The sequence below is a fragment of the Diplotaxodon limnothrissa genome, linkage group LG19 (genome assembly GCF_057381915.1).
Source record: "Diplotaxodon limnothrissa isolate DT_005_m linkage group LG19, D_limnothrissa_male_GT1.1, whole genome shotgun sequence".
Lineage (NCBI taxonomy): Eukaryota > Metazoa > Chordata > Actinopteri > Cichliformes > Cichlidae > Diplotaxodon > Diplotaxodon limnothrissa.
Genome location: NC_140614.1, coordinates 27,344,815 through 27,361,482, shown reverse-complemented (window position 1 = coordinate 27,361,482; position 16,668 = coordinate 27,344,815). Strand labels below are relative to the sequence as shown.

General features: G+C 41.8%; 1 protein-coding gene across 2 annotated transcripts; it reads left to right on the top strand.

Moving 5' to 3' along the window:
* Positions 1-2,069: 2,069 nt before the first annotated feature.
* grhl3 (grainyhead-like transcription factor 3) lies at positions 2,070-10,481 on the top strand. Of its 2 annotated transcripts, none has more exons than XM_085343213.1 (15): positions 2,070-2,086; positions 3,629-3,797; positions 3,917-3,975; positions 4,812-5,076; positions 5,191-5,430; positions 6,108-6,219; positions 6,333-6,427; positions 6,934-7,092; positions 7,188-7,257; positions 7,366-7,487; positions 8,354-8,379; positions 8,499-8,584; positions 8,690-8,775; positions 8,987-9,051; positions 10,364-10,481. In XM_085343213.1, the coding sequence occupies exons 1-15, from the start codon at positions 2,070-2,072 to the stop codon at positions 10,479-10,481; spliced, it is 1,689 nt and encodes a 562-aa protein (XP_085199339.1). The 2 variants fall into 2 exon arrangements, with proteins under 2 accessions (XP_085199339.1, XP_085199338.1); XM_085343212.1 differs by having other exon boundaries at positions 7,188-7,263.
* Positions 10,482-16,668: the final 6,187 nt, after the last annotated feature.

Sequence of the window (16,668 nt, the reverse complement as noted above, 5' to 3'; positions counted from 1 at the left end):
GAGGCAGTCCTTTGAACATCTTGACACCGCCATCCATCTTCCAATTCCCTGCATTGTCAGATTGGAAGAGATCTTTTGGGGGGTTTGGGGAGCACTGCTACATTTGACAAGAAGTCCAACAATAAACAGAAGACCTTACTTTCAAATAGAGTTTGCACAAAGATGCACTTTCTTTCCTAAAGATGATCACGCCTGATATTCAGGAAATTGATTGATTGCTCAGTAGACTTGCTGAACACTGGGGTGTGTGTGGGGGTGGGAGGGCGCTGCATTGGCAGAAGGATTGATGTCAGGTAAACACATAAGATAAAAAGGCAGAAAGAAGAGGTGAGAGTGGCAGAGTGAGAGTAAGGCAAGGATAAAGGAGCCAAGCATTTTGATATGCTAATTTTGCAGCTCTAATGGAGGGTAAACAGAGAGAGCATAAGAAAGACAGGGTGAGAGAGAGAAACTTGGAGAAATAGTTCACACCTTCAACGAGAAGAGTTGATAATTGCTTTGTGAGAAAAGATCCACTTCCATGTTACCGTGGCGTGTCTGTAAACTTCTTATCCCCATGTTCATGCGTTATTATTACTTTATAACTGGCTTTCATTTAAATTACAGGGTTTTTTTGTATGCGGCTGACGTTTTAGGTCATATTTACTTTGGAGTAATAAAAGATGCGTCATACTCACAGACTTCTTTCTTTTTCTCTTTTGATTCAGAGCCAATTTGCCTCAGGGCTTTCTGCATGTATGCGTGTGTTTCTTATCCAGTGAGGGTGTGCATGAGTGTGTGGGCAGACTGCACAGCACGCACCCTTGTGTGTTACCACGCCAGATTCCCTCAGGTGTCCCACAAGAGGGGCTCACACGTGGATGAACAGATAAACAGGTACATATAATCATCCTTGCTTTTTCTAGCTTTCGCTCTGTGTGTTCGTGTAAAAGGCTCGGCAGATTCTGAGCTACAGATAAAATCCCTTAGCGACAAGCGCCTATATGACTCCTGGTAGCACGATGTGTGAGCTTTGGTTAGGGAGTTTGCATCTTACTCTTAAAAAACTCTTGCACAGGGTTATTGTGAAAGAGATTCTAACCAAAGTAGAAGCTCTTTCTCATCATTTCCATGTTTCTTTCTTCAGATGTAGATCCTCCCTCCAAATGCAAAGCATAAAAAGTTGCCCAGACAGTCCTGAGTCCAACAGATTCAGGTGATTGCATTTTTTTTAATCCATCCATCCATCCATCCACTTTCCTAACTGTGGCCCTAAAACTTACATCTAGAGCCTATCTCAGGGCTCATTGTTGTTTATTTAAAGTTTTTTTCCTCTCTGTATGTGTCTTGGTCATCATTTGCTCATTTATTCTGTTATTCTCATTTTTTCATTATATTCTTGAAAGAAAAATCTATAGTTTGCTCTGAAAATTCAAAACACTTCAGATCATTATAAAAACAATGGAACAAATGAAAGATTTCTTTTGAAGTTTTAAATCTCAGGATTCTTCTGCTCTCTGCAATAACGCATTTATAAATGCAATGTAGCTTTTAAAAAGTAAAGAAACCAAAACCTTTCAGTGAAATAATAATGAAGGGGTGAGAGTGAGCAATGATACTGAAAAACTATTAGCATCTTAAAGCTGAGTTCCTGACCTCTGCTGCCTTTCTCAGAGTCATTACCAAACATTTCACACCTCTGGGATCACCAGTCTCCCCTTTTCTTTTCTTTTTAATCCAAAATGTTAATGAGATTCAAAGCTCTCCTGCCATGGATTGTCATGCAAAGTGAACTCCGGGCTTACACATTCACAGTCATGGTTTCTTTCCAATTTGGGAAGAGATCTACACCTTCCCCTCTTCACCTGTCCTATCACACACCTGTTCCACACCTCTCAGCCAATCAGAGGGGAGAGGAAACTTTGTCCGGGCATGAAATAAATCTGGGTCCTCTTCAGAGAGAATCACAACACTTGACTCATCTGCGTTTCACAGCTCTTCCCTGTTAGACTGAAGAAGAAGAGAATCCCCTACGAAAACTGAAGAGTGGAGATTAAAGGAGCCTATTCAAGCTGACTTGGACTGAAGACATGACCAAAGAGACTGAGTAAGTTCTTCAAGGGTTTTGTTTTAGGTGTTTTTTAGCTATTGTAACTGCAAGTTTTTTTTCCCATTAGGTATTTTTTTGTCTTTCCACAAGACAAAAACATTTTTAGTTTGGACTTGGTATAACACAGTGAATGGGTTATTTAAGATTCCAGCCTGGAATCCCCCGTTCTTCTTTGTCAATGGTACCCCATGTGAAAGGGAGCGTTTTTCAGGAGAAAATGTGCCTATCACAGCTTGTGTGTGTGATAAATTTATCACACACACAAGCTGTGATAGGCACACACAAAGTTGGCGTTTTTTGCTGTAGTGGGTCTGCTTCTACTTGCGCTGTCACTAACCTAGGGGGCCACAGAGCACAAAAGGAGCGCAGAAAATAAGAACCTCTTCTTGAGGTGTTGGAGACAAGGGGTAATGACAGCATGCGCTGCATTGAATTACGTAATGGTGAAACCCAAGACACGAGACCCCCCCCCGCCCCCCTCCTATGGACCAAAGTTAAAACCAGCGCTGTCGGCTTGTTTTGGGGGAAATACGCAGAGAATAACTTGTGTTTGTTGTTTTGGGAGGCTGCTGCTGAGTGTGAGACAGGTGCACCTCTGAACAGGTGTACCGGCTTTGCTTAAGGATTTGTGGCATAGCTAAAATTTGAAAGGACACTAGTATAAACTGAGGCTCTAATCTGGCAACCAAAGATTTTGAGGTACGCAGTTTTCCATGCTCATATGTATGTAATGTATTTTTAGCTTTACAGATACTGGGCTGAATTGCATTAATCAGCAGTCATCCATTAATGCGTGTGAGAAGTCGTGGGATTTCTCCCTAAGCGTTAGTTCTGTTGCGGCTGTTCACACCTGTGGTCTTTGCCTCATGTCATCACATTTGATTAACTGTTTATCTAGGTTACACTGCAGCTATTTGTTCATTAGCCGTTTAAGACAAACTCCAAAGGGGGCTTATCCTAACAGTTCTGATGTTAACAATTCAGTGTCGATGTGAGTCTCTACAAACAAATACAATCCCCAGAACCCCAGGCTCTTTGTGTGTGTGTGTTTCCAAGTGAAATGAAAAACCAGAGCTCACCTCTGTGACAGCTGTGGGTTTCTGTTTACTGAGCAAGAAAATCTTGTCATCTCTTTTAAGATCTGAGCAAATATGAGAGTTTATATAGGACTCACAAATGTAGTTTCTCTTTCTTTCACAACACTGGAAACCAAAAAACTCTATGCGTGTGTGTGTGTGCATGTTTATGGGTGGCCCCTGGCTTTTTAAGCCTTTTTGACACCGCTACGTCTGAGAGATGTTACTCAGCACGGTGCTTTTGCAATCGAAACCCTACAGGCTACAGGACAAGTATGTGCAGTGCTCCAGGGCCATGGTAAATGTCAAATCCTGATGGCTAAGCGATCGGAAACATAGTGGGTCTGCTATTAATTAGGACTTTAAAACTAAATAGTTATAGTTTGATATTTAAAGTTGTTTCAGTGTATATTTTAATTTGAAAGTCACCCTGCTAATCTAAACCCTTTCTGGCCTGTTGTAGGACTCTGGGACTGGTCTTTCAGAGCGAGAACTTCAGCTATAACAATTACTCAAACTACGCCATGGACTCCTGGTCTTATCTGGATAACTCCATAACTGAGCCGAACCCCTCAAAATCCAGATTGCCCGAAGAGCTAACAGCCCTCTCGATGTTTTATGAACAGTGCAAGGTAAATAATGTATAAGCACTAGTTGTGTTAAACCAAAGTAGTTCATCTTGAGTAAACCTAAAGATTCATTTTAATTTCCTGACACTTATCGCATTTCCCCCTTTTTCCTATTTTTCCAGACCCCAAAAGTGAACGCTGCCTGCAGCCGCACAGGCAACGTGTGCAAAGTACCAGAGAGGTAAGACAGAGTTTCTGCAGCTGCTCCCACACACACACTTTCACTCACGCTTCACAAACCAGTCATGCCTCTGACATTGTTTCCATGTATCTATAGTCATTCATAGTCATAGTCATGTCACTCTTCACCGCACAGCTTTAAATAGTTATTTCAGTCCATTTTTTTTTTGTCATTTCTGTGACAGGTAGCATGACTCAGATACTCAATCAGTTGTCACTGAACTGAAGTTATTCGAGTAATAATACAGAAAGAGAAAGGCAGGGCTTTAGGAGGCCGTAAACTGATGAGTGGGTAATCCTCTAGTCAAACACAGTCAGAGGGATTGTTGTCTTCCTCTCAAGCTCTTCCATTCATCTACCCTTCCTTGATCATCCTCTCTGCCTTTCTTAAAGAGTTTCACAACAGGAGGACAGGTAGCTGTTTTTTCTCATTTTGGTCTTTATATTCCTACTCCTTGTTAGGTATGTGAGAAAGGCCATTGTTGGGGCTCAGTGTTGTTCCCTCAAACATTTTTATCCGAGAAACTCAAACACAGAGAAGAGGGGGAAAAAACTGGATTAAGAGACAAACAGTTCCCGCCCAGAGTCAAACCGGGCCTTTCTACAAGTTTGCAGTAGCCGTGTGTGTGTTGAGACGCAAGAGGTGCTTTTACTGACCGTTGTACGTTTACTCTGGCAGCCTTTAAGCTTCTGTAACGGTTAAGGGCACACAATAGCCAGTCACTTCAACTATGTTTGTTTCCTTGATGTGTTGTTACCTGAGTCATGATGACATCAACAAGGTGGATTTTCTGTTATAGCTAATCTTCCCCCCCCCCAACTTCCCCATCCTGCCAGGAATCTGCACCAGACCAATGAGATTTCTCCACTGGACACGTCCGCTATCGCCATGAAGATTCTCTCTGAGAACCTTCCCATCCAGCCCAGCAATGTTTTGGGATCTAAGCAGATCCCGCAGATTTCCGTTCCCGCCACCTCAGAAACATACACCTCGCTGACCAGTGTTGTGGAAAATACTTATGACAAACAGGAGCTCAGCAACTTTTTTGAATTGCTGCAAAAGTGGCCAGAGAACACTGCTTTCCCTGACCCCAGCACTGAGGTAAACTTAGTACCATAATTTAAAGTTAAAGCCCTGTCTCCCATATAGTTTTAAAAGCTCTGTGCTGTTTCTTTTTTTCCTTCACTAATCCATATATCTCTGTGTGGCTATCAGAATCTTCCCTACAGCGACCCCTTCCCTGAAAACCATTCCAGCCCAGTCTACTCCCGCTCCTACACCAGTTCCCCATCTGAGAGATCCAGGAGTGAGTTCCAGTTTTCTCTTGGGGCTCCTGCAGCTTCTTCTCACAAGCCCAGCGAGCTCCCCATGGTGTATCTGAACAAGGGACAATTCTACCCCATCACTCTCCATGGGGTGGAAAGCAGCACCTGCATTACTGCCACCAAAGTCAAGGTGAGTCATCGTGACACATCATCAGGAAAGCAAGGACTGCTTTTGTTCTAAGTTATTCTCCAAGATTTGTTTTGTTTTCTGTGTGTGTCTTATGTAAAAAAAAAAGATGACTATTGTTACATCCTTCCCTTCGGGCATTTTGTTTTTTCCATCAAGCCAAATAACACCTGAATTCTTTGCGTGCCAACAAGGCAACCCTTCCCAAATATCTGTCCCTCCCTTGGAGACAGTTCCTTTAATGACTAATACCCTGCTGACACCCTGCACACCAGGTTGGTGCATTTAAAATGACAGCATCCTGCCCTTTATAATTTATTCCTACCTCAGGACAATGAGGCCAGAGCGCAGTACAGCTCACCTCAGCTACATTTGTCTGATGTGACACAAGCAGAACAGAAAGCAAAAAAGGAGTGGACAAGGAGAGAGGAAGGTGTGGTGCGGTTTACAGCCGTTTTCTTTGTCAAACGAATCGGAGGATAAGAATACACAAAAACACATGCTAGCTCAACACAAATAACTGGTGACAATTTGGGAGAAAGGAAGGATTTGGAGTGATGGATGACGTGCGATGAAGGAGAATTCTTAGATATGCGTGCAGGTGTAAAGAAATACGTACCAGCTAGACAAATGAATCTAATTTTCCTGCTCTTTTTGTCACCTTCCTTTCTCCACTTCAGACAGTGGTGATGGCCGTGTTTGAGAATGACAAGAGCCCAGAAATGCAGCTGCGCTTCTGGAATCACTGGCACGGACGCCAGCCAACTGTCAAGCAGAGGGTCATTGACATCGGTATGTTCTTTGCACATGGAAAGTTACCAAAAAAGTTACAAAAAAAATACTCCACTTTCTGTTGTGCCTTTCATACCGCTGTTAAAAAACCGTTTCTCTTTGTTTTTTAACAGCGGACTACAAGGAAGTGTTCAGCAATGTTAGCAATGTTGAAGAAGTGGCCTTCAATGCTCTCTCTTTTGTGTGGAACCCCAGCGAGGAGGCCAAGGTAAACAGACCGGCACAAAGATGCACCCACATCACTATCACACAAGAATGCACAGACACCTCTGACTGTAAGGCCAGTTCTATGAAAATAAAAGAACAGGTGGAAGTTTTAGAGGAAAATAGTGGAAAGGTAGAACAGGTAGGTGAAGGAGAAAAGGAGTGGCTGTGGTGGGAGTGGAGGAATCCCAGAAATGTGTTTGGCCCTAAGGCTCTTGTCACAACAACCGGCTAAAGACACGACAGCTTATGCGAGCTTCTCTGTGGCCCAAAGGCGCTGGGGTGGGGCGAACCTACTGCAAACGGCACGGAGCAGGAAGGCAGGGAACTGTCTCTAGTATATATGATCACAGGGAGAATGTGTAAAGGCCAGAAAAAAAGAAATCTGTCTACGAAACATGTCATTATGATCCTACTGGGACACATGAGCAACAAATGAAAAACATCAGTAAAAGCTGCCCGACACCATAGTGATGTATACATATAATAATCATTTCTCTTTTCCTCCAGGTGTACATTGGGATCAATTCCCTGAGCACAGATTTCTCCTCTCAGAAAGGAGTGAAAGGCCTGCCCCTGAACCTTCAGATCGACACTTACGACTTAAGCTCAGGAAACGGCCAAATGATACAGAGAGCTGCTCTCCAGGTCAAGATTTTCTGTGATAAGGTAACTCGCTTTATTCCATTCATCTTCTTATACGAGCAAACATGCGTTAATTGAGTCAGAATGACTTATCTAATGGTGTAACTGTGTGTCGTCAGGGTGCAGAGAGGAAGATGAGAGACGAGGAGAGGAAGAGATCCAAGAGGCGAGGAAAGAACACTAATGATGGTAACAGTTAGCACTGGAAATGGCAGCACAACCTTTATAGGACCTTTTTTAATATGCTATCTGTGAAAGTCCAATCTAACATCCCTCATTGTCCTCCTTTGTTTGCAGCTAAATCTTTAGTAAGTAGCTCCATAGGCAACGAGTGCACCTTCTTCCAGACCCTGGATGACCACATCACCCAGCCAGTTCTCTTTATTCCAGAGACACACCTGTCCAGCTTACAGCGCATGGTAGGTCCTCATTTAACAACAGTGCTACCCCCACCCATCCATATCCTTGCAGGCAATAGGGCAGGCACGAGCAAGGCAGGGGAGAAAAAAAAAACTGTGGGAAAGTATGCGGTGGGAAAAGTGGGAGGGTGGGGGGATAGTGGTGCCAGAGAAAGTGAGGTGAAACACAGGCCTGAGATCCGATGAGCTAATTGGAGTCGAAACCAGACACAAGTACAAGCAGCTACAGCTGCTGACACCGAGATTAAGCTATGAGCGCTTTCACAGAAACACATGCATGCACGCACCTGGTGAGACAGCACTCACACCTTTTATGCGGCAAGACACCCTCATATCCTCTGTTTCTTCTACTCAGATACACTTGCATTAGTAGTGTGGTGAGAGTGCTGTTCAGACAGGACATTTTTCCCACGCCAGGAAGCCTAGAGGAGCATGCAATATGTTCGGATCAATAATAAGAGGGTTCATGGGTTAGATGTCATTGCTGTTAGGTCCATTATACAGCTAGTCCTGATTTTCAGTGGCTAACACAAAAGAAAAATAAAGAACAGGAAGTTGCAAAATTGCTTAACAATGTGACGCATCACAGTTTTGTATTGCATAGCTAAAGCAGAAAATATCTTTGATTTAACAGTATGATTAAGCGTAGGATGGTGCTATCAGTGTCTCTCCATCAGTGTCCACACTTCCGCTGCTCCGTTAGAGGTTATGGGAAATGCAGCACTAAAATGATGATAACATTCCTTTTCTTTTAAAGTGTTAAGCATAGACAGCTCTGGGAAGGTGGGACATTAGGCAATGCCTTTATCAGTAGAGAAGCGTCTAATCAGATCTCTGGTCTCCTCTCGGTTTCCCTGTCTCTATAGGCCACTCCCATGGACGAAGCGGAAAGGTAAGCATAGTTACGCACACACACGCACAAAAAAACATAACATTTAGCCATCACAGTCAGCATTTTCAAACAGAAGCTAAGTGGCCGCTTTTGTCTAATGCAAATGTTTGCGCTTCCAGGAGTTCTCTGAAGAGGCTGTATCCAGACAGAGAGCAGACGAGCTCCCCAACCAACAAACAAGCTCGCAAAGAAGATGCACAGAGAGGTAGATAGAAACATGCAAGTCTCATAAAAAAATCTAAGTTAAATCAAAATTGAAAAAAAGTGTCCTCTTTGGTGTTAAAAAATGTTTTTTCTTGGTTTATATTAGTTCTTCTGTACGTGAGGACAAACTCTGAAGAGGTGTTTGATGCCCTCATGCTCAACTCGCCAACGCTGTCGGGCTTGCGAGAAGCTGTAAGTATCACATGATTGCTTTAAAGACACACAAAAACACATTCCAGAGTCCTCTGACTTGAGTTTCCTGAGGTGGGGATCAAAAGCACCTTCACCTGTTTACTTCTGTATTCACTGGAACATTTGTACCATACCTTTTTGCCAAAAGTGAATATCATATTTCTTTCATCAGATCATGCTAACAGTCTTCTCGTTCCTTTACTTTCCTCAGATTTCAGAAAAGTACGGCCTGCAAAAAGAAACCATCGGGAAAATCTACAAAAAATGCAGGAGAGGGTGAGCGTCCTGTTCTTTTGTTATGACTATTGCACTGTGATTTTACAAATTACCAAAAACAACAGAGATCATTGGTGGCACTAAGAAGCTTTCTTTTCCAATCCAAACATTTTTTGAGGAATTAACCATAGTGAAAGTGAATGGTTGTCTTGGCCCTCCAACCTTTCCGAGGTTGCTGATACCCTACCTCTCACCCTGTGATATCTCAGACAGGCTCCTGTGTTGCAGACAGATGGATAGACTAGTTAGTCTCACCAAGTGCACCTGTCGCCATGATTTGCATTGATTTTGGGCTTATTTTGTTGTTTTAATCTTATCTTCCCTTAAGGAAGCGCTTGTTGACAAACCGGGCGGGTAGGTTAGTTGGCTCGGCCCTGGAATGTTTTAATTGCAGCTCTTCTAAAGGAAAACTATATGACTGAAAGAAGATGAAAAGATTTTTTTAAGTCCTGCTGTTGAGTCACTGGCAATGGCTGTACTTATTTATGTTTTCATAACATTATCTCTTTGGAACATTAGAAAGCGGCATTGAAAGACGAAATTCCTGATATGATAAAGGCTTTGGATGTTTCCACTCGCTAGCTGAAGGCTGTCTGTCAGGTTTACAATTGTCACGCGTCTTTCAGCTCAATGGCGAAAGGTCATACAGGTAGCTGCGCTTTTTCCACGATGAATACGGATGCTTGTTATTTTAGATAGGAACGGTTTACAACTAGCCGCGAAAGAATAATTTCTATGTGGCTGACAAACTGTTGATAGTCTGTGCTTTTTCTTTTTGAGACTTACTGTCAGTAGCTGAAACACCTTTGGGTAATTTTCCTGCTGCTTGCTGGAAGCAATCACTGCAGGGGGAGCAGCTAAACTAACAGGTTGGGTTACATTCTCCCTGCAGTTCCCTCCCTGTCTATTGCTCTTGTCTTCAATCAATCCTGTCCCTGCAGGCAGAATGCACGGGCCAGTGGTTAGTTCAGTCATTACAGCCTTAAAGGCTAGTGTTAGTGCTGCAGAGGAGGAGGAGGCGGAAGAACAGGGTGACCTGATTTTTAACTCCTACTGATGCAGGAGATATACCGCCTCTATGTCTTTCACTTGAGATCTTCTTCCAAACAAAAGACATGTTGTCTTTAACCCTGGCAACCTGTTTGTGTCACACCAGGGTGAAAGGTTGAGTACACTGAACACATTATTAGGCTGTTTGAACACCGCAGTTTTAGAGACGAATATGATTTTCTCTAAATAGGTTAATGGTTTTGCACCTTGTTTCTCCACAGTCCCCGGAGTAACCCTGTCTTTTTGTTTGTCTCCCCAACAGGATCTTTGTCAACATGGATGACAACATCATCCAACACTACACCAACCAGTCAGCATTCCTCATCGAGGTTTCCGAGTTGGGCAACGGTCAGTTCCAGGTTACCCTTGTTGAAGTATGAGAAGAATCAGCCACCCACTCTGCTGAAGGATGAAGAAATAAAGATGCCAGTTTGATCAATTTCTTGAAGCACTGCCTGAGCAGACAGAATGTAGGATGTGGACTTCCAAAAAGCGAGAAGAAAACTGAAGTGAAAGCAGCACCCCAGTTTTTTACTTCTGCCTAAAATGTTGTACATATCATTCTTCTTCCCCGTTCTTGTGATTGTGTTAACGTCAGAGCAATAATGCTCAGCGGCCCTTTATGTATTTAATGTAAATAGGTTTTAAGAAGACAGTGTTGTATGAGCTATCTGTGTACATATAGAATACCAGTTTCCATAAACTGCTATGTATTTCATTTTTATTGAAAGAGCTCCGTGCATGATTTGTGCACAGCATTTTTTAAGCATTTTTATAGGTTACTATTCTAGCTGCTTGCGATGTACTCATCATTTCTTCTATAAAAACACAATGGTGCGTTTTTTTCTTACTCTCAGTCTGCTGTCACTATTTTTTTTTACTGCCAAAAGTATCCTCCTCTAGGTTCCTGTTAGTTTCACAACCGAGATCACCCAACACTGGGTTGCATTCAGAACCTAAAGTCAGACATTTCCACCCTTAAAACCACACATGAGTTAGTATTGGTCATCATTTAGCCCCTAAATTGTGGACATTTCCTGACTGTATGGTGATATCACAAATTTTTTTTTTCTGGAAACACTTCAAAAACACCCTCAACCCAGCCAGAGGACTTTCACTGTGTGCATGTATATGCATGTGTAAAAACTTGTTTGTTTCTTTATACATTATGCATCATTTCAAAGCGTGCATGTATCCCTGCGTTATTTCATAATTTTACAATCAGGTTATATTGGTCAAGCATTGGCCCTTTTGTATGAAAATAAAGAAAATGCATAAGAGGTTTGGGGTCTGTTTCTGTTTTTACAGCTCTAACTGAAATAAAAAAGAGATAAATTAGCAGTGGGAAAAACAAAAGATACCACTTGTGTAGAGGAGGTGTGAATAATTACAATTAGCCTAGGAGATTAAGTGCATATTGGAAAATTCAGAAAGAGCTGATTGCTCTCTCTACACATCAAACAAAAGCATGAAACTGATCTGTGCCTGAGATTGGTCCTCTCATATTCTGAAAGCATAAATGTTAAATAGGTGTGTGTGTGTGTGTGTGTGTGTGTGTGTGTGTGTGTGTGTGTGTGTGTGTGTGTGTGTTATTCAGACTCCAACAGACAAAATGTGCAGAAAATAGTATATTTGCATGAGACATTGTGAGAGGTGTCAATAAAAGTGAAAAGCATTGAAAAACAAAGTTTTCACAAGACTTTGCAGTCCTGTAAAAAAATGAAGTACTGTCTAATTGCCTCCATAGGAATTAAGGGGTTAAGTAGCAGCTAGGTGCTGCTTTGTTTTAATTGATCATCAGGAAGTGTGAGAACCTTTGTAAAAGCAGATGTTTTGGTGGTTTGCTGGTCCAGAAGATTCAGGTGTGTGTTAACACATTGCCACAATGTGTCTGTGAAGGTTCTCAGTCATCCAGGTCATCGTAGTCAAAGGAGCTTGCAAAGAAAAGCGTCTGGACTTCTTTAAGTTGCTTGAAGATGTTTCACCTCTCATCCGAGAAGCTTCTTCAGTTCTAAGGTCAAATGGTGGAGAGTCCCAGATATAAACCTAGTGGGAGTAACCCCCCACAGAGGGACAAAAGGACCCCCTGATGATCCTCTAATCGCCTGAGCCAAGGTGTGAAACTGGGTGTGGGTCCCAGTCCGCCAGAGTTTCGGGTGTGTTCATTGTGAAACCTGGCCCCACCTTATCATGCGAATTCCTGAGGTCAGCTGGCCCAGGATGTGAGTGGGCGTTAAGGCGTCTGGGAAGGGATCTCAAAACTGGATTATAGATGGCAAAGAGTTGGTGTCGTAAACCCCCGCCTCTGTTCAAAGATGGTCGCTCACAGTGGACATAGATGGCTTCTTTCACTCCTCTTTCAAACCATCTGTCCTCTCTGTCCAAAATGTGAACATTGGCATCCTCAAAAGAGTGTCCTTTATCCTTAAGATGCAGATGGACTGCTGAGTCTTGTCCTGTGGAGGTGGCTCTTCTGTGTTGTGCCATGCGCTTGTGAAGTGGCTGTTTGGTCTCTCCAATGTAGAGGTCTGAGCATTCCTCGCTGCACTGTACAGCATACACCACATTGTTAAGTTTGTGTTTAGGAGTTTTGTCTTTCGGGTGAATTGCCACAATGTTCTCAGGGATGGATGTCCTTGCAAATTCACCCAAAAGTCAGGTCGTGCAATGCTAAAAAAAAAATACATCTTAGGTTTACAATGTTGCATATGAACAACAAGATGTCTGGATCAAAGTCCTTAGGAAAGGAGATGTGAAAGCATGATAAACAGAGACAGGAAGCACAGGAAGCACCTCATACCAACTGTCCAACAGTAGAGCACAGTGGTGGAGGTATGAAGAATTGTTTTGCAATTGTTTAACAGCCTTTTACTCGGACCGAGGCAGCTTGGAGTCTACACTAGAATCAAGTATGTGATCATCGGTCCAACAGCTAATTTTAAAGCTAAAACTGGGTCATACAACATGACAGTGATCCCAGGAACAACAGAATGTCTGGACCTCAACCCAATTGAAATGCTGTGGCAGGACCTTGAGAGTAAAGGTCATACAGAAAGCAATGTTGCTGTAGGTGCTTCTGTCAATTAACAATCATTGGATGTACTTTTTTCACACAAACTGAAAGAGTTATAGATCTGGCATGTGACGGAACTTCTTTGTCCTGAGGCTTTATTGGGGTTGCAGCTGTATGCATCTCTTTTTGACATTAAAACTCTAACAATCAAGACATTTCTAGGTTTGTAGTAGTTTCCATCATACAGTATTTCTCCAATGCATCTCCACAAACTGTGACTTTTTAGTGGCTCACACCTTTCCATGTTCAAAGTGTATCCAGCCAAAGACACCTACAGGTTAAACTACCCTTTGACCACTATGACTGCCTTCTCTTCCCTTTTGCAGTGCCTGTCTTGCAGTGTTTACTTCATGTTTCAGCCAATCAAAATGTGGCATGAAGGAAAAAGGATAAAAATGCTCTGCAGTCCCACATAAATTGGGACACCTGCCAGTGTGGGAGTGATTGTGCAAGCTTGTGTCCCTATGTCCGTGTTCTCAAAACAAAACAGGATTCATAAAAAGGCAAACAATAAGCAGTCAGATTTTGATTTTCGAACACCTCTATGTGGTCGAAAACAGGCAGATTGAAGTGTTGGTATTACTCAGAAAGCTCCCCACATTCCCTACTTGGCAACAGCGACAGGGAAAAGCAGGGAGGGACTGTCCTAGATATAACACAGACATTGGCAAGTCAAAGAGAGAAACACATCCAGGAGAAAGTGGGATAGCGGGGAAGAGAAGCAGACAGCTGAGGAAGCAGCCAGGGGGGAAAAAAAGAGGAGGGGGCAGACACAAGGACACAGACATGAAGACAGAGGAAATTGTTGCAGAGGCAAGTGGAGAAATTTTTAAAGCAAGGGCAGATGAGAAGAAAGAGGGAAAAGAACAATAAAGAAGTCGTCGCACCATCTGCTCCCACAGAGAGAAACATGTTAGCCATTCAGACGACAGCAGGGAGGCAGCCAGCGATCTGCAGTGAGATACAAACAAACCCCTCCTGAATGGTAAGTGACTGCTACTTCATGGACTGTGTCGGTGTGCGTGCATGTGTTTGTATTTGCTCCAAATACGCCTTCATGAGGGAAAATGCTATTAAAAATGTACTGCATGCTTGGAATTTTTTGGCTCATGACTGGCCTTTTTATGTCTTTCTTTTCTGCATCAAACCTAATCAAGCACCTCAGGGAGCTGCACTGCATTTACAGTCATTACAGTGGCAGTAATCAATGGACTTGGCAATGCGACAGCTGCAAGAGTAACAAGTGTGTATAGAACATAATTCATACCTAAGTGAGACTTTGTGGTGCACATGAAAGCCCTCACAGGTGGCTCAGAGCTTTGATTCTTGTCTCTGTCATCTTCTATGATTTTTATGTCATGTCACTAAAGTCAAGCAAGTGATATTTGTGTTTATGAAGCTTGTGTCCCGCATCCACATCCAGACATGCATTCTCATGCAAAATTTCTACTCTAAATTCTACAATTGTCTCTGCACGTTTAAAACAATATTTTTCTAGTACGTTCTGTCCTTTCCTGCCCACAGCTGCTTCTTTGCAAAGTGTAATCTCCGATTAAATTAAAGAGGAACAAGACTGACTCAGTCACGCTATATGTCATCAGCTCCCAAGCGACATTGCTGGAAGTAATATCTCGCCATCAATTATAGGTCAGATTTACAAATGTGATTGCTGTTGGATCAATATCTTCCTGTAAGTTATAAGTTAAGCTTAAAAATAGGCATTCCTTTGTTTTCTTAACCTTCAGATGCAGGATCATATATATATATATATATATATATATATATATATATATAAACACCCAGCACGCCCCTGCGGGCGGTTTATCCTTCAAGCTCGGGTCCTCTACCAGAGGCCTGGGAGCTTGAGGGTCCTGCGCAGTATCTTAGCTGTTCCCAGGACTGCGCTCTTCTGGACAGAAGAGCGCATTATATATATATATATATATATATATATATATATATATATATATATATATATATATATATATATATATATATATATATATATATATATATACATATATATATATATGTATATATATATATATATATATATATATATATATATATATATATATATATATATATATATATATATATATATAATTTGTAATAATAAAGAAAAGATGATTAAACAATTAATGATGGATAAGAATCTGTGTAATATCTAATATGTTAAACTATAGTTGCACTTTTTTTTTTTTACTTTTTAAATGTTTGCATTCTTATGTGTACAGCTCACTAACAGCTTGCATGTTTTGTGACACTTTATCATCATGTGCCTTAGATAAAAATACTTTTCTTTGTTAAAAACTTTTTTGTGTAAACACATTTTGCTTGGTATAATAATTTTCTGCTTATTATTATTATTATTATTATTATTATTATAAGAAACAGCCTCAACATTTCTAGTCGTCCTCCTTTGCAAAAACACAGTGAGCCACGTCTTACAGCATTGTCATCATAACATCTTTGCAGACGTTGTTTGTTTAACAGAGATGTCCGGCTTGTTTGTCTGCATGATTCACTTACGTCTTCACTCTGTCCTCTTCTCCTGGGACATTCTTTACTGTTCTGTCTGAGACTCACTCTGCATTCAAACAGTGGCCTCACATAATTACTAACCCGACTGAATTCTACCAAGGTCACAGCTGGCCATCAATCCTCAAACATTAAAAAAAAAAAATAGTGGCACACTCATCATACACACACATACGCACGCACGCACACACTAAACTCAAGTATGCCAACATTTGTACCATTTGTACACATGAGATCATCACATCTTGTGCAGAGAGAAGTCTTGTGATAAACACAACCGCACACGCATACTGCCACGTTGAGCCTGGCCAGGTTATTGTATCCTAGCAACAGAGGCAGCCATCGACTGCTCTGGGTTTTTGTGTGTGTGTGTTTTTTTCCCCTGTCCAGCGCAGGAGCAGTGAAGCCAAACCTCCTTCTGCTTTCTCCGTCTGCTCGTGCACTTGTGTTTACTCCACTTCAGCTCTGCCTCTGCTTTTCTCTGTCTCTCATCATCGCATTGACCTTCTCTTTCACTCAGGCAGTCAGAATGAAGAGCCTGCAGATTAAACACATGAGACTTTCGTTTAAGAGGTACTGGGCGAGCTTTTTTCTTATTTTATCGTGTTAAATCTTTAATGTTGTGATCGTTGTAGTGACTGTCTTTGCATTTGCCACAGTCTTATTTATAGCTCTCTAAAGCTCTTTGTGTTTCTTGTCAGAAAGTGGAGGAGATGTTTGTGACACAAATTGATTTTTTTTTAAACACAGGATTTTATCTAACAGTTCTTCTTCTTCTTCTTCTTTTAGAGCAGAGTAAACCATGCCAAGATTTGACCAGCAGGCGATGTCTCTGTCTGGAGAAACAACCACTGTTATTTGTGTTTTGTAAAATATTTGTAGCATACTGAACACTGGTACTGTACTGTACTATTTTTTTTATTCCTGACAAGCTGGATTTGTGAGAACAAAAG